Source organism: Parasteatoda tepidariorum, chromosome 6 (genome assembly GCF_982258835.1).
Source record: "Parasteatoda tepidariorum strain Cologne lab strain chromosome 6, Ptep-v5.0, whole genome shotgun sequence".
Lineage (NCBI taxonomy): Eukaryota > Metazoa > Arthropoda > Arachnida > Araneae > Theridiidae > Parasteatoda > Parasteatoda tepidariorum.
In genome coordinates, this window is record NC_141760.1 from 80122879 (window position 1) to 80148209 (window position 25331).

At 26.8% G+C, this 25331-nt stretch overlaps 1 protein-coding gene across 2 annotated transcripts in view; it reads left to right on the plus strand.

Annotated features, from left to right (window-relative positions):
* The window catches only part of LOC107455055 (DNA-dependent protein kinase catalytic subunit), a 136846-nt gene that overhangs the window by 65160 nt on the left and 46355 nt on the right, over window positions 1-25331 (plus strand). For both annotated transcript variants that reach the window (XM_087166084.1, XM_087166086.1), the window contains exons 44-60: window positions 40-215; window positions 1206-1374; window positions 2445-2510; window positions 4934-5122; window positions 5241-5300; window positions 7906-8025; window positions 8821-8931; window positions 9610-9750; window positions 10287-10429; window positions 12234-12365; window positions 17274-17510; window positions 17585-17734; window positions 18954-19127; window positions 19681-19770; window positions 20874-21084; window positions 22364-22559; window positions 24961-25158. In XM_087166084.1, the coding sequence (XP_087022210.1) occupies window positions 40-215; window positions 1206-1374; window positions 2445-2510; window positions 4934-5122; window positions 5241-5300; window positions 7906-8025; window positions 8821-8931; window positions 9610-9750; window positions 10287-10429; window positions 12234-12365; window positions 17274-17510; window positions 17585-17734; window positions 18954-19127; window positions 19681-19770; window positions 20874-21084; window positions 22364-22559; window positions 24961-25158 (2563 nt within the window). The remainder of the gene's footprint in view (window positions 1-39; window positions 216-1205; window positions 1375-2444; window positions 2511-4933; window positions 5123-5240; window positions 5301-7905; window positions 8026-8820; window positions 8932-9609; window positions 9751-10286; window positions 10430-12233; window positions 12366-17273; window positions 17511-17584; window positions 17735-18953; window positions 19128-19680; window positions 19771-20873; window positions 21085-22363; window positions 22560-24960; window positions 25159-25331) is intronic.

Genomic DNA, 25331 nt, shown 5'->3' on the forward strand with positions numbered 1-25331 from the left:
ATTTTTTTTATACTTGGATACTTTTTTATTTATTTATAGGCATCTGGTGTAAAAGACATTCACTTGGTTAAAAGAATTTGTTGTTTTAAGCTTCTGGAATTGATGTACAGTACCTTAAACAAGGATCTTCTTCACAGTAAAGAATCTCAAATTGTTGAGACATATTTGGGTCGGAAACCTGAAGTTGGAAATGAACTAAGCACTGATATAACTAAGTATGTATAATTATTTTTGTGATAGGTTAATTAAAAAATATATATATTCAAGCTTGTTAAAGGAATTTTAGAGAGATGGTAAATTGTTAGTGTTTATTAAAAAATAATGGATCTAATTTTTGTTTTAATTATTGTTTAATAATTGTTCATTGTTACCCATTAAGTTCAAGAGAGTGCCAGTTTGATGCCTTGCATTTCTTAAAAAGCAGTCAAATTAATCATGCTGTAAAAATAGTTTTTAAGAAAGTAGCCAAGTATAATATTTCTATCGGAAGAGGCTTAGTAAAACAGTCACAGAAAAGTAAAGAAAAATTAATAAGATAATAACTTGTCTCAAATCCTTTATGAAAAACATTATTTAAATTATAATAATCAATTAATATACCTAATCAAAGCTTCATAAAATAATACTCTGAATTAAATTTTTTTATTGATAGTTTGTCTTTATTAAATATTTAAATGTATTCTTTAACAATCATTTGCAAATCTGTTATGTTAATAAATTAACACTGTTCATTTATATAACTAGTGCTTGTAAATAACTACTGTTTAAAAAAAAGATATAGGTTTTCATTTCTATAATTTCTCTTTAATTACTTCAGTAGCAAAAGTTGAAAATCATGTCCTTAATTAGGTAAATAATACTTAACTATTTTCTTAATAGTATCTCATTTTATTTTAACACTTATTTTTTAAATTAAAATTAAGTATCAAAACTAAATACATATTTATTGTGAACATACTTATAAAACAAGCAAGAAACAGCATTATTATTTTTAGAAATATTAATAATAATCTTTATCCTAGGATGCAAGGGTATCCAAGAATTTAATGTTTTTTATCTTAAAATACAAACTTATTTAACACAGGATATAAAATGTTTGAGTGTTGATAACTGATTTCCATAACATATTATACCATTAGTTGAATAATTTTATTTTAATTTAAATATGTTTGGAAAATATTGATTTTATCATTATATTCTTTCAGGCTTACCTTGGAATTCAAAAAATTTAGCTATGAGACCGAGCCAGAATATAAAGTTTTACTTCGAAAATTGAATTGTGCAAAATATTGTGCACTGATTGCTGTAGTATCATGTACCCAGAATGAACTTAAGTTTTACAATGCATTTCTTTTCAAAGAAAATCCTGCTAAAGTAAATATTATATATTTTTATTTTTTTAAATATGCATAAAATGAAAGGAACAGATAATTAAGAAAGTTCAAAATAATCATTGCGGAACAAAAAAACTTTATCTAGTTTTGTATACTTTTACATGAGTTTTATATTTTTTTAAACTGATTCTTATGAGTAAAACTTGCATCGTACATGGTGTGTGGCGTTTCTAAAAACCGCTTAAAGGTGCTTATTTTCGTTTTTTAAAAGCCCTTACAGGTGCTTTTTTCATTGAACAATTTAGAAAGCTAGTAACACAAATCAAGCAAAAAGAAAAAAGAATTTCTAAAGATATGTATGATAGCAAAAACTGCACTTCATCAGGGAACACATTGTCTGCCAAAAACTGACTGTGCCCTGTGGTGCCATAATGGATAAACTAAATAAGAAAAAAGCAATTACAAACTCAAATTTTGAAATAAAAATTTAGTGATACACAAACACAAGTCAAAAGTACACAGAAGAAAAACTCATAATGAAACGTCCTCATATAAGAAAAGTAAATAAAGATAAAGTTGCAGTTAGAATAATCAAATCAAAATAAAATAACATATAAATTGCCAAATCTGAAATAATTTTTTTAAAAAATATTTATAGTGCTGACCCCTTTCGAAAAACTTGAAAAATAGATGAAAAACATTCGAAGATTAAAAATTTCAATAAAGTGCTGCCTTGGGGGCACAGTAAGTTTTTGGTATTGCCACTGACAATAGAAAGGCTCCCATGTCTCCTGATGAAGTGCTATTTTTCTTAACATACATATCTTTCGAAATTCTTTATTTTGCTTGATCTGTGCTTCTTACTTTCTAAATTTTTCAGCCTATTTAACATTAAGTTTCTTAAATGTATATTAATGGAATTGTAAAACATATGCACAATTAGCTCTTTTACCGAGCTTTAAAGTTACCTGAAACAGTTGCCAATGTGTGTTTTAGTACTGTGTAATTTTAGATCTTTAAAAATAATTTCCAGAAAAAATAATTTTATTACATTGTAGAATTTTTTTTTCTATTAATACTATTATTAATTAAGAATAAATCAACTTTCAGAATGAATATATATGGAAGCGAATTGTTGATGAAGACATAAAATTAACATTTTCAATGGAAATTGATGTAAGTTATTAGAATTTACTATTGTTTTTGTATATATTGTCATAATATTATGCTTTTGCTAATTTGCTATTGATTTATTCACTTTATAAATATAATACTCAGGTCTAACTTTACAACTTAAATGATGTTTTTATTTAGTTTTTTAAAAAGTTAACCTAAATAGTTATAATGTAATTTGAATAAAATATTTCAATTATTTTTTGTCTAGAGACATGTATGTAGTATTTAAAGATATATATATATAGATATATATTCAATATAAATGCAATAATAATGAAAATTAAAAAAAAAAGCATAAAATATAAGAAACTGTTGTGCTATTCCCAAGGTAATATTTAGTAAGTTATTTCCTGTTAATGTTTTTTGGATTTCTCATCTTACAAGGTAATAACTTAATTTGTGTTTCATTTTAAAAAAAAACAAACTTTTCTTTAAATACATATACAGTGAAACCTCCAGGAAGGACCACCTCTGTGTAGCGACCTCCTCTATTTGCGACCACTTTTGGGAGGTTTTGAATTTTTTTTATAGGCTTTGTGTTGAAGAAAACATTTAGGAGCGACCATCAAGACCTCTCCCAGCCATTGACCAAACCTCTGCCCCAAATGCAGAGAAAGTCAAATAAGCAAACGTGAAAAAATATCAAATCAAAAAGAATTAACAAAACAAATAAGTAGATTCAAATGTATTCAAAATATTTGTGAGTGTCTCTTATTTAGAGAGCTTTTTTTGACGATCTCTGAAAGAGATTGAAAACTTCATTTTGCATTCAGAGTGCATTATAGACGATGCTATCAATGATTTATTTTTAAAGTTGAAAGTTAAATTAGAAAAAAGTTTTGGTAGAAAGTATTAAGCATCTCAAACAAACAAAGCTTTTCTCATTTTTAAAAGCTAACTAATTTTTATGATGTGAAATTAAATGCAAACTTAAGCAAAAAGCATAATTGTTTATTTGTTTAAAATACTTCTAGCATTCATAATTGATAAATTTGTTTTCACCATACAATTATATCAGTAAAGGTAAATTTTATTGACCATGAATTTTATTCATCAATCCGGTTTTAATGACGCCAACACAATTGACAAAAGAATGACACTGAGTGAAATTATAATTGATTTCAAAAAATCATATACCTTTGATTACATTTTGAAGTCAATGAATAGAACCCCTAAGAACAACCAACCTCCATTCATGACCATTATACTGCGAAGCATAGAGTGGTCACTCCCAAGAGGTTTCACTGTATATATATATTAAAAATATATGACAAAATATAATTAGAAAGTTGTTTACATTACTTAATTTTACTAGATGGCAGGGCAGTTGTTTTGAGTGTGACTATTACCATATATGTATGAACCGTATGTATATCTATAACCATATATGTATATCTATAAACCATATATGTATGTTATGATTAGATTCTGTTTGTCTGCAAAGCCTAATATACAGCTTCTTTTAGCTTTTTTAAAATTTGATTTTGATCTTGCAGTCAACCATAAAGGGGAGCTAATTATGATTCTATTCAAATATTCCATAAATATGTTTCAAAGGAATTTTTCAAATCTCTTTTCAACTAAGGATATGGCAATCGTATCTTAAATAAGTGTTGTGAAAACATTTTCTTTTTTATTATTTTAATGTAAAATTCAATTTACATATTCTGCAGGTTTGTTCAATCTGTGGGCATATTTCTTTTATCCAACTGTGTATGGTAAAATTTTTTGGATCTGCGAAAATGTTTCTAGAGATTTTTTTTTATTATCCTTCAAATACTAATATATTTTTTTGTTAATTCGAAAATGTCAGTTTTAGTAGATTAATTTGGAAGCATGTGTACGTAAATTTTTATAACGGGGATGAGTACTTCCTTTTATCTTTAGCTTAAAAGAAGCTCTCATATATTCCTAAAAGCACCATAAGGAATAGATATTAGGACGGAAACAAATTGCTTATAATACAACTGGTAAGCCTTATAAGGCCTAGCAGTATAGAGGAGTTTGTTAAAGATTGTAACTATATACTCTGTCGAAATTTCCCCTAAATATTCCCATGTAAAGATGGAAAATCTAATCATACTTCCAAATAAAGCAATTTTCAATGGGAAAAAAAATGTTATTTTAAGCGAATGAGTTTTTTAAGTTTTTATGCATTATAAATCTGATTGCCTCAAATTTACTTAAATTGCTCTTTGAATGTTCTTCTACTAAGCTTTGCAATCATGTCAAACCTCATCATTTGTAAAATTATTTAAATAGTTTTTTACAACAAAACTCAATCACCTTAAATATTGTGCTCGTTTATGTCTTGCAATATCTGTTTTTATTTTCACCTTTTGTCCTTCATTATGTCTACAATAGTGCTAGGAATTACCATCCAAATTTTATACTAATGCAGCATTATATTTTTTGTTTTATAGGATTCTGTTGCAAAAAAGAATAAATTTCTTGCAATAAGACATCAAATCAGAAAAGAGTTTGATAATGATGAGTCTGAAAGAGACATATCTGGATTTCAGTCCTCTTTACAAATTTTTGGATCTGAAAACTTGGAACTTAGCAGTTTAGCTGAAGATGTTAGTAAATTTGTTTTTACAACAAATGAGCAGGTAAACTTTTTATTTATGCAGTTTCCTTTTTCCCTATACAATTTTGTTCTTATTTTTTTTTAAAATGAGTATTATGAAATCATATACATTGTAGATTTATATATTGTATACATTGTAGATTTTTAAACCGGAAGGAAAAAATGAGCTGAATAAAAGTACAGATAATATGTCTTCAAAGGTAAGAAATTCAATACTTTGAAAAATATCTTAAAATTTACAATTTTTATAATTTATAAAATTTTTGGATGTTTTTTATTGATGTTTCAAAATTTTTAATAATGATACTTGTTTATTAACTTTCACGAAGTATTTAGATGAGAAGCTTCTTTTTCTTCACCCACGCAACAGCCTTTGCCTTCTCTAGGAGTTTCCTCCAACTGTTGTTTGGTGACTGTCCTCCAGTTTTCGATTTTCTAAGTGTTGATGTCCTTTTCAGCACTGTTGATCCGCCTAAGATGTGGACTTCTTCTTCGTCTTGTTCCCATAGGTTATGATAAAAGCATTCTGATTAAATGTCCAGCCCATTTTAGTGATTGTATTTTTATGTACTTAACAGCATCAGGCTCCCTTTAGATTTTATACAGCTCTGAGTAAATTCGTCTTCTCCATGAGAACATTTAGTTTTAACAATCACTATTTTTTATTCAAATTTTTTTTTAAAAGTCCACGTGTTTTTCGAATGTTTTCCTACGGTTTTTAAACTTAATTGTGATATATTTAATATGATATTGTGACATGATAATTTTGAATTTGAGCCATCACTTTTTTCAAAGCGTTCGATTTGTGACGATTCCGTAGTTTATCAGCCGTTATTCATAATTTTTTTGGTTCCTTTAACACGGGTTTTCTAATTCTGTTATTTTCAATGCTATGTTATTACGACGTTAAAATTTTGAAATAACTTTTTGGCTTGTTTGGTTTCTGACAATTCTATCGGATTTTCACTTCGTTTGGTGATAATATTTTACGAAATTTTCATTGTTTTGCCCATCTTCGCGTGGTATGGGTTTTCAAGTTCTGATATTTTTAATATAATGTTATTACGACGTTTGAATATGAGTTATCACTTTCTGGTCCATTCAATTTGTGACAATTCCATCAATTCGTTTGATGATAGTTTTTACCGAATTTATTTATAATTTTTTACTTGGTTTTTCGAATTCAGTTATTTTTAATATGTTATTACGATGTTTACGATGAATTATTTACGTCAGAAAGTTATCACTTTCTGACGCATTCGATTCATTATAATTCAATCAATCTTAATGTCATGATGTTTGGTGACACTTTTTTCTGCCTTTTTCACATGGTTTTTCAAATTTGGATGTTTTTAATATGTTATTACATTGTTCAAATTTGTGTTACTCTGCTTTGATGCGTTGATAATTTCATTGTAACTTCACGACGTTGGATGATAATTTTTTCGCCTTGCATTCTCCATTTTTTTCTATCTTTCTCACAAGGTTATCCAAACTTTGATATTTTTAACGCTCTATTAACACTCGAATTTGAGCTTAGACACGCTCGATTCTTGAGGATGCTGTCATAATATCATTTCGTTTTCGGTCGTTTTTCCGAGAATCCGTCGTGGAACAAATTCACGCGATCATTTTTACAAATGGAAATTTCTTGAAGAGGCCGTTTTTACGAATCTGAATTTTGTGAAGGCACCATTCTTACAGATTAAAATTTTATGTATGGGTTGTTTTTCAGTGTTTGAATGTTGTTAGGAAGGCGCAAAGCAGCCCCTAATTTCCATATGCATCGATCACTGATATGTATTCTAAAAATTTTGCTTTATTTTTTATAATAAATTAACAGATATGTAGCGTTTTTTTAATCCTTTATTTTTATTTTACTCTATTTTATTTTTAACATTTAAAGATAATAGGAAATAGTCAAATAATTAGCTCTTTCCATTTTTTCCCTTATGTTTTTGCCATCTTGTTTTCACTTTAATTCATGTTTATATCTCTCAATTATGTTTATATCTCTAATATATTGGTCATTTTATTATAGAGAGTAAAATAAATTGCTATTTTTTTAATATTATATTCTAGTTTTTTGTTGTAGTGTAATTTACAGTTCATATATACCCTGTCGACGAGGTTTGAAGACGATAAAGCTTACTTTTTGATAATTTTACTTTTGAATGGGTTTCATTCCTTTTAATTTTAACATTATTAATATTGTAATAAAAATTAATAAAAAAATTCCTTTACTCTTGTTTTGAGCACTTTTATTTTGTAAAGGCATGAATTTGTAATAAGTTTTTAATGTTTTTGTCTCTGTAATTTTCATTTTTGTTTTTTCTTCATTATATAGGGTCAGAGTTTTTTTTGTATGCTATTTTTTTATTTTTGAAAATTGCTTTTGTTTTTTAATTGATACACAAAAATAGAAATGAGCAAAAATATCGTTTATTGCTAGGAGAACAATCCTATCCAGTTATCTTGTTTTGAGTATTTTATTTTTGTTGTCATTCAGTTGATTAAATAATATTCTTATTACAATTGAATTCATAGTGATTATATATTTATTAGTTTCTTTAGTGAGGTGTTATAGTATTTAATTTTTTTTATTTTTATCTTTATGCAGAATATCCGTGTAAAGCGGAGATACTACTAATTTTATTAAGAAATAAATTTTGCATTTATTGTTGTCATATCTCCATTTGTTACATTTGTTAATAAAGATTTTTGGTTAACAGTTAACCTCATATGTCTGAAAAGGCAAAAAAAATTTAAGTTGAAAATTTTTGTTTGATGTTTTTCTTTCATTAGAATACATATGTTGCTGATTACCTTGAACTTGATGATTTGCTGAATCAACATGAATGCATGCTGAGTATGCTGTCTCTCATTAGAAGTATGAAAAACAAGAGCTTTATATCAGACGAAAAGGTTAATGGACTTTTAATAATTTTTATTACATGTGTTTTTTTCTTCTTTTGACTTCAAAAAGAAAATAATGTTGTTCTTTAATTTTATTAAGACATGTTCTCATTCTCATCCCTTGTTATTCTCATACAGTTTCATTATTTGTTGGGATGTTATCTAAATCTTTATAAATGTTTTGCACTTGTTTCCTTTTTTATTTTAATTAATAAATTGAATGAATGCTTTGAAAATCTTTAATGTCCTAAATTAGATAATTCTTGATCAAACAAATAATTAAAAAATACTTATGCGTGTTTTACATACAGTCTATTTATTTTGTAATTGCTTTAATCAATAATAATTTATACTATTAATAAATTTAAAGTCTTTTTGTAAATTAAAGCATCTTCAGTTTTCAAAAAAACAAATTGAAATTATACATTTTATTTCATTTTTAGTAAATTGAAATGAGCTTTTTGTAATATTTTCATGCCATTTTTGTATTATTTATTTATCTATTTATGAAAATTGCCTTATTTGTTGTTTTTTAGATGTCAAAGTTTGCTTTTACATACCCAAATATGAGTTTGGGCATATTTTTTGCATCTTTGCATTTACTGCCCTTTCTTGTTGCATACCTCTGTATTTCTATCATATTCGGCTATTTAATAATATACATTAACACGCCTCGTCAAACTCCATTTATTTTATTAATTAAGAATCTAAACAATTAAAGTTCTTAAAAGTCTGGATTCTTCATAATATTGATATTTGGCTAGATTCATTTGGCTAAAATAGAAACTATTTGATTAATTTAAGGCTGGTGCACCTCCTGCTTGGTTGTCTGCAATTGTTCAGAGCTTGGAAGACAGGAAATCAAGTGATAATGTAAAATTGTTCTTGGGACGTTTTATTACAAATAATGCAGAGGTAATTGTCCATTTTATGCTTATTCCTCTTTCAATAAAATTCAGCTTCTAAAGAAATTTATTTTCTTACTATGTCACTTATAATTGTTTGAAATATTTATTTAGGAAAACATTGTTATGCTAATATATACAGCATTGGATTATTAATATCGAATAATGCAATTTAGATTTTGATAACTCCAACAAATTGTCTATTGCTATAAATGTAAGCAATGTCTCTTGTTTTAAGTTCAAATGAATTTTACAACTGTTTTTCTCTCTCTATTATTTATACTTTTTGAAGCATTTATCTTATGAGGATTATGATGTATAATCAGAAGGAAGCCAATGCTATAAAGTATTTTTTATGTATGTATTATTTAATTTCTGAATATTTTACTGAAATTTTTTTTTTAAAATCATAATTAAGTTATTAAAGGATTTACTCATTAACTTTTTTTTATTCTTTTAATGAGAAAATTCAGTAATAAAATAGAGTATGCTGGGTAAAATTTTATTCATTCCCTCAATTTTTGTTTCCTAGACATTCATTTGTTTCTTTAGTTAAACTTTTGCTGTCACTTTATTTCATTATGTAAATTAATGGAATTTGTAATGCTTTTTATTTTAAATTTAAATAGGCTAACAAAGTCTATGAAATTGGTTATTTCCATTTACTGATTCATACTTTCTTTTTCAGCTGTTTCAACCTTATGCTGAATTTTTGATGGGACCTATATTAAATTTAATAGTTTTAGGCACAGCAGGATTTAGTCTAAATTATTTTATTTTGGATGTTATAATAACCACTCTGTCATGGGCATCTGTTGCCATTCCTCAGGTAAATAAAACATTTTAATTGCTTTTGCTTAATTTCCAAAATTTTTTTTTGTTTTATCAAGACTTACTTAAGCATTTAATAACAAAAATCTAACATAACATTAAAATAAATTCTAATTTTTTTTTTTTTAATTTTAAATAATTTTTATAGCTTTAGTTTGACGAAATTATTTTTTTGAACTGAAATATGCATTTAAATTAAAATAAATATTTATTTAAATTCTATGGAGGTTTAAGCATACTTGCATATTTACTTACTAATTCAGCTGAAAGTCTTATATTTTTCTTACAAAAACCATGTTTTTAACTCTTTGTGTTTAATTGTCATGATTATAACTAAGTGCTTTGTCTTAGATATCAAATTAAAATTTTGTCCTATCTTGATGAACATTAAATATATTTCTTATTTTATGATTTGCTACATGCTAAACAAAAGTTAACTAATTTTTTCTCACTTGTTTTATTATTTAATTTGTTCATTTTTTAATGTATATCTTTAATTTTAGATAATATTTTGTATTTTTTCTCTCTTTAAAGGGTAATGATATGCTGAAGGCATCTGAAGTGTTAAAATTTGTTATGATGAATATTGAACACTCTAGAAGAGATATATTTCGAAATAACTTAGAATTGGTTAAGACAATTTTAGAATGTTGGAAATCCTTAAAAATACCATACAAGTAATTTTCTAATTTGTTATTCTTGCTTCTGACATCATATACCATTTCGAACTTACCAAATTATTGATGTTTACTAATTTTTTTTGTATATATATGTCATTAAAAATGTGTTTGCTACTGCTATCTAAATTTTTTCATTTTAAATTCAACATTTTTCAATCATTTTGGTGAATTTTTTTAAAACTTGAACCAGAACAGAAATTTTTTTTTTACAAATTTGTACTTAAACTTTTCTCTCAAAATCTGTTATAGAAAAGTTTGTATCCTTTATATGTCATTTAAATTACCAATGATTGTGTAATTTGTTTTATGGGCTTTCTTTAAAAATGCAACTGATTTATGAATTTATCACTAAAAACTGCTTCAAAAACTGAAAAATGGCTTGTCTAAATTGGTCTAAGCGAACGAAAATTGTTGTTCAGGACAGCTGGAAAATACCCAACAACTGATCTCATTACGGAATTCAATATAAATATGTACTATATTTAATCATTTTCTATGAATTGTTCATTAGTTTAAGATTAACTTAATAACATCAGTTTTTATTGATGTTTTATTTCTCTTGTTGGATTTCATTTTAAATTATAGCATAAAGTTTTTTTTATATGCTCTCAAAATCTATTGAGTGACAAAACTATTTTTAAATTTCCTTGTCAAAAATCAACAAATTTAAAAAAGAAAATTATCTTAAAATGTGCACCATGACAAAAGGATTCTAGTAAAGTTTTTGAAATTAGATTAAACATTTACTTAGAAAAAAATACATGTGACATAAGACTCAGAGAAAAATTCTCAATCTGATCCTCTTAAAATTCAATTATTCTTTAATTTTTTAATATTCATTGAATATTTCTAAAATTCTTGAAACTTAGGTCAGAAAAGCATTGATTCAGCAAATTAAATTCAACCATAGTTTTCTCTTTTTTCTTAATTAGATTAAAGAATCCACAATGAAATGAATGGTAGTTTCACACTTTTTTAAAAATTACAATTCAAAACAGAAAAATAGATGACATTTTGATTACCCTATTACCAGTCCATTTTTACACTTTTTGTTGAAGATTTTTCAATTTTAGATATATGTATAAGTTCAAAATGAAGATAAAACAAAGGAAAATTACAGACATATGAAAAAAGGAGGGGAAAAGGAAAATAATAATAAAAAAAATAACAAGCAACTGGGGGGGGGATAAAATTTTTAAAATAAAAGATATAATCTTTTCATTAGCTCACACAATTATGTCCGCAAATATATATATTGAAAAATAATAAAAAGGTGATTTAAATGCTATTTTAATAGTTTCAAAATTATTTACCTTGAATTACAGCTAGAGAAAACTATCATGCATGACATTCTTTCTCAGATCTACGATTTTTGGCTTTTTTATTATTTTCTTTTTTTTTTAAATTTTTTATTATAACTATTTTTTTTTATTATCTGTTGCTTGTTTTTGTTTCTTTTAAAGATAATGAAAAATAACTACACTTTTAAAAATTGTAAGATTGGTGCTGGAAAATAGAATTTTTTAAATGTAGTTTACTATGGAATCATTTACTAATTTATTTTGTAAAGTTATTAGAATTTGCTATATTATCTAAGCTTCTTGTGATCAGTTTTGCTACCATATCCTTTGATATTTCGTTTAATAGTTTTGTTTAATGCAGTAATTTTAATTTAATCCTATTTAAGTAAAACTTTTATTGCTAATATTCCAAGAAAAAATTATGCCTGTTTTCTATATTTGATTAATAAGTAATAGTTCCAGTCCATACCTGAAATAAAAATAATTTATTTTACTTCCAGTGTAATTTATGAGAAAATGAGTGATTTTTCTCCAGAAAGTAAACAGAATCATTTTGGAATACAATTGTTGGGTGTAGTTTTATCTTGTGATTTTCCTCCTTATGATCTTCAAGATGAAGCAGAAGGATACAGGTACTTTCTTTTTAAATTAAATATTTTTATGTATAAATAAAATGTATGTCTCTTGTTACTTATATGTTGTTTGTGAAGGATTGGTGTTCAATCCCCATTGCTGGCTTGAAGCCACCCATCACTGATGGGTACCAGCTTGTATGAAAAGTAATGATGGTCAGTGAGCAATGCATAATACATTTTAGCACCATAATCATGCTGTTGGTTACAAAATTGTGGTCTGAACCCCATGACACTTCTGGTACTCAATGGAATGTTGCAAGAATACTTTACTTTTTACTAATATATTGTTGTAGCAATTACCAGGGTTAAAAAAAAATTAAGTTTTATTTTAAAAAAAAAGTTTTTTTTGTTGTTAAAAACCTAGCTTATTTAGTTTAAACCATTTTTTTTTAAATTGTTTATTTAAAAAAGATTAAATAATATTTGTTCTAAATTTGGAGCGTCTAAATCAGTGTGTTCCAAACTGTGGGGCGCGCCCCCCTAGGGGGGCGCGAGACTGTTGCAGGGGGGGCACGCAGCTGATTCCAAAATATCATTTTCGAATACAAACCAAAAAAGTCGAATAGGTGTCAAAAAAATTAATCAGAAAAACGGTTATACGTAATCCACAATCCTCGCCGCGAATTTCTCGCGTATAAATGCTAAAAAATCCATCCATACTCTTGCTGGAACGAAAACATCTTGCTTTCCCGTTTGGAGCCGAGCGCGAGGAAACACTAGACAAGCACTCGGATCATCCCGGGTATTCTCGGGGCTACTCCCGCCAAACTTCAGTAAACAGAAGCAGGCAGCAGGCCCCGACAAGGCTTATGAGCCAAGGTCGTCGTTAATTCGACGACGTTAGAGCTCATTACATCTGGTGTGGAACTATCATCAATTGCGCGCGACTGCGGGGTTTTTCAAACTCGGACGACGCGACTACACCTGGATGCGTGCGCCCAGACGAGAGCAGACACGCGGCATTTCGTTAAGAAACGTTGGTTAAACTCGACCGTTTCCACGCAGATTGTCTACAAACTCGCTTTGGTAGACTTCTAAATTAATATTGAGGTAATTTTCAAAACTGTTATAAAGTATTTTTATTTGATTTAAACTAATAACCCTTTTAGATGGATAAATACGTAACTGGGTTGAAAAGAAAATTGAATGAAGCAGAAGCAGACGGCAAAAGAAGAGGTAGCGAAAATAGCGGAACATCTTCCCAAAATAGTAAACCTAAATGTAGAAAATATGATCCAATGTACTTATCATTTGGATTTACTTGTAAAGTCATTAATGGCCAAGAACGACCAATGTGTTTGCTGTGTCTGAATACTTTGGCCTCAGACAGCATGAAACCAAATAAATTAAAACGGCATCTCGAAAACGTACATGCAGATCACGTTGGCAAGACAATAGAATTTTTCCAAAGAAAATTGGAGAATTTAAATAAACAAAAAGAAATGTTTTCAAAGACCATGTCTGTTACACAAAAAGCATTGCTTGCGTCTTATAAGGTTTCTTATAGAATTGCTAAATGCAAAAAACCCCATGTAATAGGAGAAACTTTAGTGCTACCTGCAGCTATTGACATGGTAGCTACGATGCTAGGTGAATCATATGCTGATCAACTTAAAATCATTCCACTTGCAGATAATACGGTGGGAAGACGAATATCCGATATATCTGAAGATCTTTGCGATCAATTAATAGAAAAAGTAAAACTATCTTCTTTCGCGTTGCAAGTAGATGAGGTTACAGATGTTCTTAAGGAGGCACACTTGATTACATATGTAAGATATGTTGTGGAAACTGATGTTAGAGAAGACATGTTATTCTGTAAACCTATTGAAGGCAATACTACAGCAAGTGAAGTTTTTAATATGATTGATAAATTTTTCAATGAATATAACATTCTGTGGGAGAACTGTGTTGGACTATGCACAGATGGAGCTCCATCTATGGCAGGAAAAAACGCTGGTCTACAGGCACTAGTTCGAAAGGTGGCTCCTCGGGCAAGTTGGACGCATTGCATGATTCATAGACAATCACTTGTTTCAAGAGATATGGGTGAAGATTTACTAACAGTATTTCAAGTTATTATAAGAGTTGTAAATTTTATCAAAAATAGCCCATTAAGAGGAAGGCTTTTCGCAAAATTGTGTAATGACATGGGTTCAGAATATACATCACTTCTATATTATTGTGAGGCACGTTGGCTTTCTCGTTCCAAAGTACTTCAAAGGGTGTTTGAGCTAAAAGAAGAGATCGCCATATTCCTTACTGATAATAATAGAGATGAAGCAAACTTGTTTTATGACACGAAATTCCTTGTAAAACTTGCGTATTTAGTGGATATTTTTCAAAGACTCAGTACTTTAAATAAATCAATGCAAGGGCCTCAAATTCATGCTTTTGTCCAGAAAGACAAGGTTACTGCATTTATGAGAAAATTGGAACTGTGGATAATAAGTTTGAAAAATAATAACTTTGATATGTTTCCCACTTTTAAAATTACCTGTCTTGCAGATGAAATAGAAGAAAGTAAAGTTCTTATTAATAAACACTTGACCAGTTTAAGGGAGCAATTCTCGCTTTACTTTAAAGATCTTGACATGTCCAAATATGAATGGATTAGAAACCCGTTTGTGATTGAAAAATATGATGATTTTGGCCTTACGACAGCAGAGCAGGAAATGATAATTGACTTATCTAGTGACAGCACATTAAAGCAGATGTTTCAACACGAAAATAATATTGTCACGTTTTGGTTACGAGTAAAGGACGAGTTTCCTACTATAACAAATAAAGCTTTAGAAATTTTATTGCCCTTTATAACAACTTACTTATGTGAAACTGGGTTTTCTGCAGTAGCTGTCTTAAAGACAAAGTATCGATCTTGCTTAAAGATTGAAAAGGAACTGAGAACCGCGATATCTTCAATGATACCACGGTTTGACGAAATTTGTGCTGAAAAACAAGCTCACCCTTCACATTAAATTTTTATAATGTTGTATTAATGTTGAATTCTATTTTTTGTACTTTTGTAAGATTTGTTTTTATTACATTATATTATTATTTCTTAAAATAGATAATTATTTTTTATGTATTTTTATACATAATATTGTATATTATTTTGTAGCCCATTAAATAAATTACAATATCAGATAAGTGTTTATGAGATTGGATTGTTAGAAAAATTAAGGGGGGCACAAAATTTTTTTTTCCAAAGAGGGGGGCGCAGGTACAAAAAGTCTGGAAAGAACTGGTCTAAATCATTAAAATTGAAATAATAGAAATTGTGAAAAAGTATAAAATCAAAAAATGGGATGAATATGTATATACCAAAAAATATTAAAGTTATACTTTAGTACTAAGGATTTTATAGCAAATGATGAGTAAAAAAAATTTTTTTTTTAAATATAGTGGTACTTTGACTGTTATAAATATATTGCAGCATTAAATAAAACAAGAAACATTTGAAATATTTTAAATGAATTTTTAATTTTTCTTTTGTCAAAATGTTTTTTTTATACAAGTAAAAATGTAGATTGAAATTATTAGGATGTATAAAATCTCTCCATAAATATATTATAAATTAGTTTACATTGGTAAATGAAAAAAAAATGAAATATAAAATTTAGAAAAGCATTTCATTTCCATTTTTCTAAGCATAACATATAAGGCCTCCGAAAAAAGCATTTTGTTCGAGTTTTTAGGGGTATTCTGGTCCATTTGGTTCATTTTTTGCAATTTGTTAACCTTGGATTATTTTCATTACATTAAATGCAAGACAAAAAGAAAATCTTCAGGATTCAATATTTTTCCTTTTTTTTGCATAAAAATTTTATTTTTTAATTTGATGAACATGGAACATGCATTGTACTGCTTTATATATTTTAAAATGAATGAAAGTAATTTTGAAGAGAAAATGTTGTTTTAGTCAAATATTTTAACATAAATAACAGGGTATTTTTAAGAGATATTTTAGTTAATTGAAATTTGGACTCTAATAATGTGTCTTCTAACAAGTTCTTCTTCAAGTTTATTTGAAGGAATACAGATTCATATTGGCGATTGAACTTAGTTTTTATTATAAAATTTAATTTATTTCATTCAGTTAGTATCAAACTAAAAATATGTAAATAATAGAAGCTTTATTAATTATGAAAAACCAAGCTTAGTTTTTTTTTCTTCAAAAAATTGTTTTGTTTATACCTTTATGGTTCTTACCAGCAAGCCTTCGCAATTACTGTTCTAATGTATTTCAGATTCGTTATCAGTAGTTTTTTAAAGGTGTTCCACAGAAAGATGATAGTTTCTTCAAGAGTTAGAGTTTTTTTTAAACCAATAATTATAACTTTTATATTCAATCAACAATTCATAATTTTTTAAAGATTTTAGTTGCTTATGCTGTAGTATATTTATGTATGAGGCCAATGAATAAAAAAGTAGCAAAATGTAAATTTTTTTTTTTTTATTGAAGATAATTTATTAAAGAAATTATGAAAAGAATATGCATTCTCAAAAACGAAGTATTCTCCATTGAGCTTTTCAATTCAAAATATAATATCTAATTTTAAAAATAAAGAAGTCATTCTTAAATAATTCATTCTCAACATTTGTAGCAATTTTCTTTTAAATTCATTTCAGCAAATGCTCATACTAAGAACAAATTTATAATATACTAAATATTTCATTCTTCGCATAAAATGTTTTGAAAATAATTAGTTGTTTTTATTTATTTATTATTATTTTTATAAGTTTATTCATACCTGCTAATGAACTTTCTTTTTATAATGTTCAGCTAAAAGAAGCTCGTTCATTTAAGGTTCTGTAGCCGAGAAAAATTTGGAACTGCTATGCTCTAATCTTTACGACTTATAGTGTAATATTCATTTATCTATATCCTGTTTTATATTTTAGTTTTCTCACTACACTCTTAAAGAATTTATCCATGAAGTACAAAGAAGTATATGGTGCTGCTGCAGAAGTGATTGCCTTAACTCTTCAATATATTTCTAAATCTGAGACAGATATTTTGAAGAACAAATTCTTTTTGAAAGTTTCTCAAGTGCTGGACACAATGAAGCATAAAGAAGAGAGCAAGTTTCTTTACTGTCTCAATAAAATCCATTCTTCCTGTCCAGAAATTGCAAATAAGTATGAAAGTTTTCTGATTTAAGTGATGTTTTTGTAATTTCTCAACTTTGAAAATATTGTAATTTTTTTTATAGATTTATTCCTCATCTGCTGTTTTTATATTCTCGAGTCCATGGAATTTACAAGAACTACATATTAGAAATTTTTTACTCAAGAGTACTAGAGTTTGAAAATAGTTATCAAGAACTGAAGCATATTGGTGTGTTTGAAAACTTAGAAAAAAAGTAATATTCTATTACCATTATTATTTATTTCATTTTGAGTGTTATTTTGGTACTTTATTTACTAAACTTTCTTTTAAAGTTTCGCTTGGAAATAATAAACAGTTAACACTTTTTACTTTATTGCATCATACAAATTATTTATTTAAAATGTTTTTGCATGCTCATATACTTAAGTTGCTTTACATTATCTTTTTATCAGTTGCTTTACACATCTTTTGATATATTATTTTTGGCTTCTGATTTCATTGTTGAAATTTATTAAATGTGTATAAGTCTGGTATAGCTTATTCATTCAAATCTTATGTAATAAAATGGGCAATCAGTCAAATTTGATGCTGTTAAAAAGTTTTTCTATTGTTTTATTAGTATTTTGATCTCAGTTAAACTGGATGAATTATGAAAAAACTTTAGGGATATTAACATAGTTTGTTAGTATCTGGTTTAGTTAACTGACATAAAGTTATTTTTCAGTTTTATTTACAAAGAATTACACTGATCCATAATTGTCTTTTGAAAAAATCAATATTTTGGCATTTCTTACCTATATCTATTCATAACTAGTGTATAAATTTTCTTCTGTACAATTTTACTTACTATTATCTTTAGTTACACTTTTACTTTAAGCGAACAGAAATTTCAAAGAATGTTAAACATCTGGTGAAATCTGTAGAGACCAAATTAATTATTATTATTATTATGTACTTCATTCTTTTATTGAGTAAAATAAGGAGCTATCAGTTTTACTTGAATTAAAATTCATTAATTGATCATATAAAGTTCTAAATTGCTAAAAAAGTTAAAGTAATGCTCTAAGTATGGTGGATTTCCAGAGAAATATTATATTTAAAAAACTTCACATGTTTGACCTGAAAACCAGGTCTGCCTGAAGAATCCCATATTTAAATTATGTGTAAAAATTGTTCAGTGTAATCGCCTCAAGTAAGAATCTCATAATAAATAATGTTATATTTCTTTTACATAAATAATTTTAATAATCTATATAAAGTTACATTTTTTTGGGCTTAATGATCATAGCAGTGGTTTAAAACATATTCAACTGTGATTTTAACACTTATTGATTTATTAAGTATTCAACTATGTTGTTTAGTCTCATTAGTTTCTTGCAGATTTTATACTAATTATAGTTTTATTCTAGTTTGAATCTGTTATTTCATATTATTAACAACATTCTATAAACATTTGTCTATTTCTATTTTAGGAATGACATCATTCAACACTTATCACTTCAGACACTAGAGAAGCTTGTTCCTAATTTATCATGTGATGATATTTTGCACATATTGCCAAGCATTGTTGGAATTCATACTCAACCAAATTCTCACAGTCGTCTTGCATTATTTAAAATTTTATTTCTACTTTTTGAAAAATTTAGGTACAAATCTGCTTTGATTGTTTTTCCATAAATTATGTTATTGCTCACAAAACTAATAATTTCTGAATTTTTTTTTAACTATTATTATTTACCTTTCATAATAATGTTATTTTATTTATAACAACCTTACACTCATTTGATACAATCTGAAGTAAATATGAACTGAATTCAACCCAAATAAACTCAAATATTTTTGATGATGTGAATTTTATCACCTCACATTGTTATGATCAGTATGTTTATCATTTTTAAAATTGTTTGTTAGTTATTATTTTAAACAATATTAATAGTTATAGATTTGATTCAGGCTAGTTTTATAACTATTAAGAATACATTTACTTTTCAGTGACAGTTCTGGTGCTAAAACCATTATCCCATTTGATACAATCTGAAGCAAATATGCACTGAATTCATATCAAATGAATTTATATTTTTTTATGATCAGTATGTTTAGCATTTTTAAAATTGTTAGTTATTATTTTAAACAATATTAATAGTTATAGATTTGATTCAGGTTAGTTTTATCACTATTAAGAATACGTTTACATTTTAGTGACAGTTCTGGTGCTAAAGAAAAAGAAATCACGAGGTATTCTCGGGAAACCTTATTAAATGGCCTTGCCGACCCTGATCCTTCTATTCGGTGAGTGTAATCATATTCATCAAGTCAAGTAATCAACATAATTTTTTGTTAATGATTTAAAAATATACTGATATTTTATAAGTATGTTTTAAAGATGAACTGTGTTTTTGTATTCTTGCTCTTGAAATTTTAATACAATTACAATATTTATTATCCGTTTTATCTTTCCATCATTAACGAGAACCCATACGTTTTCAAATAAAGTGATTTTATAATTTTTTGATATTTTTTATTGTTTTTAAAATGCTGTTTCAAAACTGTTAAATATGACTGTTAAGTGTATATGTAAGTATATTCATGTTTTTTTTAAAAATATTTTATAACTTTATTTCCATCATTTATGTTTCATATTAATTCCAGGTATTATATATATATATATATATATATATATATATATATATATATATATATAACATTGTTCCGATTTCTCTTCTTTTTTTTTTCTACATATTTTTAATGTTTCATATTAGTTATGTGATACTTCATCTATATACACTTTTTATGTGTATAACTCTCAATTTTTCTATCTAAGTATTAAGTTTAAATACTTGGAAGTATTTGTACAAAAGTTTCCTGTCTATTACTATTATGAGTTTTAAGAAAAAACTTTTGCTGTATGGTAAAGCTGCCATGTTCTACTTTAACTTATTTTGAAACAGACAATGATTTTCATTTTTTAAATAAAAGTTTTTAAATAATTGAATTCCTAAATCACAGTTTTCTGACTTCATATTCACTGATCTTCTCTATATCATTATATATAACTGGCTGTTTTGTGAAGCATAAAAATTTATTTGTCATGTTGTTATAAAATTTACTTCTGTTGAACTTTTTCAGAAACACTTTTTTTAGTATGAAAGTTACTTAAATTTAATTTTTCTTTTTAAAAGAAATTTATTTCCTATTAAAACTCTTTCTCAAACTGCTTAATGTTGAAAAAAGAAAGAAGAAAAATAAGTATTAGACTTAACTCCCATACACTGCAATTAGACTTTAAGGATCTAAATTTTGTATGCTAAATGTTTACTATTTATATAAGTCAATCACAAAATTTTTGTCAAAGTGAAATAGAGTTCTGACGAATGTTTTACACTATATATTAGTCTTATAGTTGATAACTTTTGGAGTAATGAAAAGAGATTACCTTTGGGCACCGTAGAAAGATTGATTGCTCTCATGAAAAACATGTCCTCACCAGTTACAGAAGAGTCATTTTTGCAATACTCCACCTTCCTTCTATTAGAAAGAACTTCATACAGTCCAGATTACAAGAGAAAAATTTTCGAATATCCATTGTCTCAGTGTAACTTTCAGGTAATAAATTTTTAGATCTCATAATAATTTGTTTTATTATAAGTACTATTTTAAAAATTGCAATGATATGGATATTTTTTCTTAAATATGTATTTTATTTTTTGTTATGAATAATGAACTTTCTTTAATTCGTAACACAGTTGCTTTTTTCTTAGCAGAACATTACTTTTTATTTATCCCTAAATTCTTTTGTAAGGACATGAGGTGAATATTGTTTAGCTTCTCAAAAGTAATCATTGAAAGATAATTTATTTCCATTCTAGTAACAGTATGATAATATGCATTTGGTTGGATAAATGCATAATCCAGTAGTCTAGCGTCAACATAAACAAAATGTAATGATTTAGCCAAATAAGAGCTGGAAAATATGTTAGCAGTGTCCACTATGTAATCAGTAAAAATCTATAATGACATGATGTGGGATCGTTTTTATACTTTACTACGAAGCAACTCAAAAGCTTTCTGGTGATGATGCATTAAATTACAGTTTTAAAATAAATCCATGCAAATGCGATGAATGATATTGACAAAACAACAATTAGTGTGCATTGCCTATGCTTCAAGCAATTACTCTAAATAGGTTTCAAATTTGGGCAACAACAATGGACTATCACTCACTCAAGTTGTCTTGTTACAAATTTAAAGTTCTTACCACAAATATGATTATATCAGAAACCCTCAATGTTTTGTCTTTTTTACTGACTTGATACTTCTTTACGACCTTTAGAATCTTTTTCGATTTTGCTCTCTTCCTCATTAGGGTTCATCCATTCAATTTATAATTTAGTCAACTCACCTTTTAGTCTAGACATGCCTCTGGTTTATGTTCCAATAAGTTTAAAAATGTGAGATTCTGGATGTTAAGGAGGATGGATTCATTTAGCAGATGTGCTTAGCAAATTTTATGCAGTTTACTTTAATGCGGTTGATAATATCTGCCTTTTTATACAGCCTATCTAGATCATTATCCTATTAGTGCTTCCATGTTCCATTTTTAATCCCTGCACACAGAATCCTTCTCGTACCTTTTATCTTCAATATACCTAGTTGATTTTAAAATCATAGTGAAATGAAAAATAGATAGTCGATTTCTTTCACTAATTATTTGTTTAAATCTTATTCTAACTTGTTTATTTTACCTTTATGATTAATCAATATTTATTTGCTCTGTTTGTTTCATTTTTATTATACTTATTGTTTCTCTGTATATTTGAAGCTTAGTTATTGTTTCTCTGTATATGTGAAGCTTATATGATTTGTTCTTTGTTGATTTTCACAGGCTTACAAAATACAAACATCTGCTCGTAAAAGGCATATGGCTATGTCACCTCTTTTTACAGAAACAGCGACTAGTTCAACCTATTCTAGTCTTATGTCTTTAGATGCCTCTGATTTAACTTCCTTTAGGCATGATTTAAAATTAAAAGCCACTCAAGTCAACATTGATTTTCCTGAAACATTAGATGTTAATGATGGTATGTAACTAATATAAGCTAATAGTATTCAAATATAGTTCCTGATTATAATTTTCTTGTATTATGTAAATTTTTTACTAGAGGTTTTGATAGGATGCTTTTTTACTAAAAGCTTGCTAATGCTAACTAAATGCTATTTACTAAATGCTTTTTTACTTTTGTTAGTCAAGCTATTTTTGTCTTTTTATTTCAATTTTGAGTATGATTCACTAAAATGTGTTTATTGTAGCTTAAAAGCTCCTATTTTCTTAAATTCATATTATAAAAATGTTTTATATGCAACTTAGAAAGCAGGTAGAAGATTTACTCATAAAATATGAATTGTTCTATTTAGGTATAAAAAATTTAGCATATTGTAACATAAGATTTATATAATTGAACTAATTATCAAAAAAGGCAATTTTCAATGTAAAACAATTTATATAGGTAATGAAATATTTTTCGACAGAAAGCATTTAAAACATATGCGTTCCTTGGTATTAAAGTACCAATAGTACAATAAAAATGGGACTAAAAATTCAATTTCCAAAATAAAGTTCTCTTCAAAAAACTGTTCTATGTCTTGTTCTTAGTAAGTAGGTAAAAGTTGCATAACTTACTCGGAAAATAGTATGCTTATTGTACTTAAAAACCTTTGGTCTATTTGCCCTATAGACTCGCCTTTGATTTCAATCAATTCAGCCTAAAAATTTGCAGGAAACTATTCATTTGTTTATACAATAATGACTAATGCATAAATATGTGTCAATTAACCATTGTGCTTTTGTGCCGAAAACAATTATAGTTTCTAAATTATTAATTCTATTGCCTCAAACTTGGTCATTGTAAAAAAAAAATACACTGGACATAATTCTTTTTTTGTTTAGATAACAATATTTAAGTTTCTTTTTCCCCATTTACTAAAGGTTTTCCCGTTTGTTCTATTCATTCAGGTAGCTCTTGTAAAAATTTGTTTTCTTAAAGTCTTATTAAACTTGAAATGTAAAACAAGTTGTTGTGTAAATAAATTGGCTATTAGTTTTTTTCCCCTTGTGGTTGTACAAATGGTTGTATAAATAATACAAGTGGTTGTATAAATAAATTGCCTATTAGTTTTTTTCCCCTTGTTGAATTGCTTAGAACTTGATGATTATCTTGCAGGTTGAATAGTTATAATTTTGTAAAATTTTAGCATGTTACTTTATTGCAAATATAGCATATTTAAAAATTGATTTAAATCTTACACATTTAGAAATATAAAGTGTAGTGTTTTTTGAAAATAAAAATTTGTATATTTAATTGGACCTTTTAAAAATTTGGGACCTTTTAAAAGTGTATTCTTACATTCTGTACAGGAATTTACTATGATCTTATGTCATTGTAAATTCTCATCATTTGTTTATTTTATCCTATGCTATTTTTAGTGAGAGCCTTATTTATTTTAAGTTTTCTATTATGTAGCCACATATTTTTTTTCTTCATTTCTCATTTAGATAAGTTAAAACCAACAATGGTATGAAAGTGTTATTAAATTCCAAACCCATAAAAAAAGCTTAGAAATATAACAAATGAAATTATAGTTACAGGGTATCTGCGCACCTGGAAAGTTATGAATTTCAGTATTGAACAAAATTTGTCATGAAATGTCATGATTTTAACTATTTTTTTTTAAAAATAGTTAAAACCAAAATCTCAATTTTAAAATTGGATTTACCCCCTTCTCCCGAATTTCATGGTGATCCGAATATCTGAATTTGTAACAAAATCCCCATCCACAGTCATATTTTATTAAAATATAAATTTTTTTTATCATGTCCTCTTAAAAATTATGGTGTTCTTTCAAAAAATTTTTTAAAAATATCACTTCTAGAGCGAATTATATTTTAAACTTGTGTGATTTCAGAATTTTTGTTATTTTTTTATTTTTTATTTTATCAATTTAAAATTCTGGCTGAAGCAAGCCAATCATTGGCGAATTTTTTTATTCCGAAATGAGAACAGAAGAATCAGGAGTATTTCTTTCCTTTCCGATGAACAAGAAAAGTATCTTTTAAATGTAATTCTGCAGAGAAAATGAAAAAAAAAATTTACTTTTGTATTTTTTGCAGCTATTTTATTGCTTCTACTCTTTCTTTACTCTGTTTTTTTTAAATTTAAAATCTATAAATATGATGATGCAGAGTAAAACAGTTTTGGTTATACCTATCATTTCAATGAATGTTATTATAATGCTTTTTTAAATTTATTGTTGTGTTTTTGTCGGAGAAAATAGTAGCTTCGTTAAATCTTGAAAAATTCTTGGAATTAGTCATGGAAAGTCATGAGTTTGAAAATCTGAAATGTAGCAGATACCCTGTAGTAAGTAAAAAGATTTAGCTTATTTTATTTCTTAATGCACTATCTTTTACTTTTGACTTTGTAGATGTTAAAAAAAGAGATACATATAACTGGCTGACAGAAAAAAGTTTAGATACATTTGCACCTCAAATGTCATCAGGTGATTCTGGCTACAGTAGCTTTACCAACTCTCCAGTCAAGACCCATCTTTTTGCATTGAAAAATGACAACAAATCTACCAAAACCAAATTTCAAATAGATTTAGATGAAAATGAGAAGAACAGTAAGTTCTCATTTTTTTTTCTTTTAAGTTAAAATTTGAAAATATAACATTTGAAACATTTTTTTTCCAGCATTATCATAAATATTTTGATTGTAAAAAACTTTAATATTTTAGCATGTTTCATTTTTATCAGAAATTATTGTAACTAATCGTTTATTATATTACTATATTTC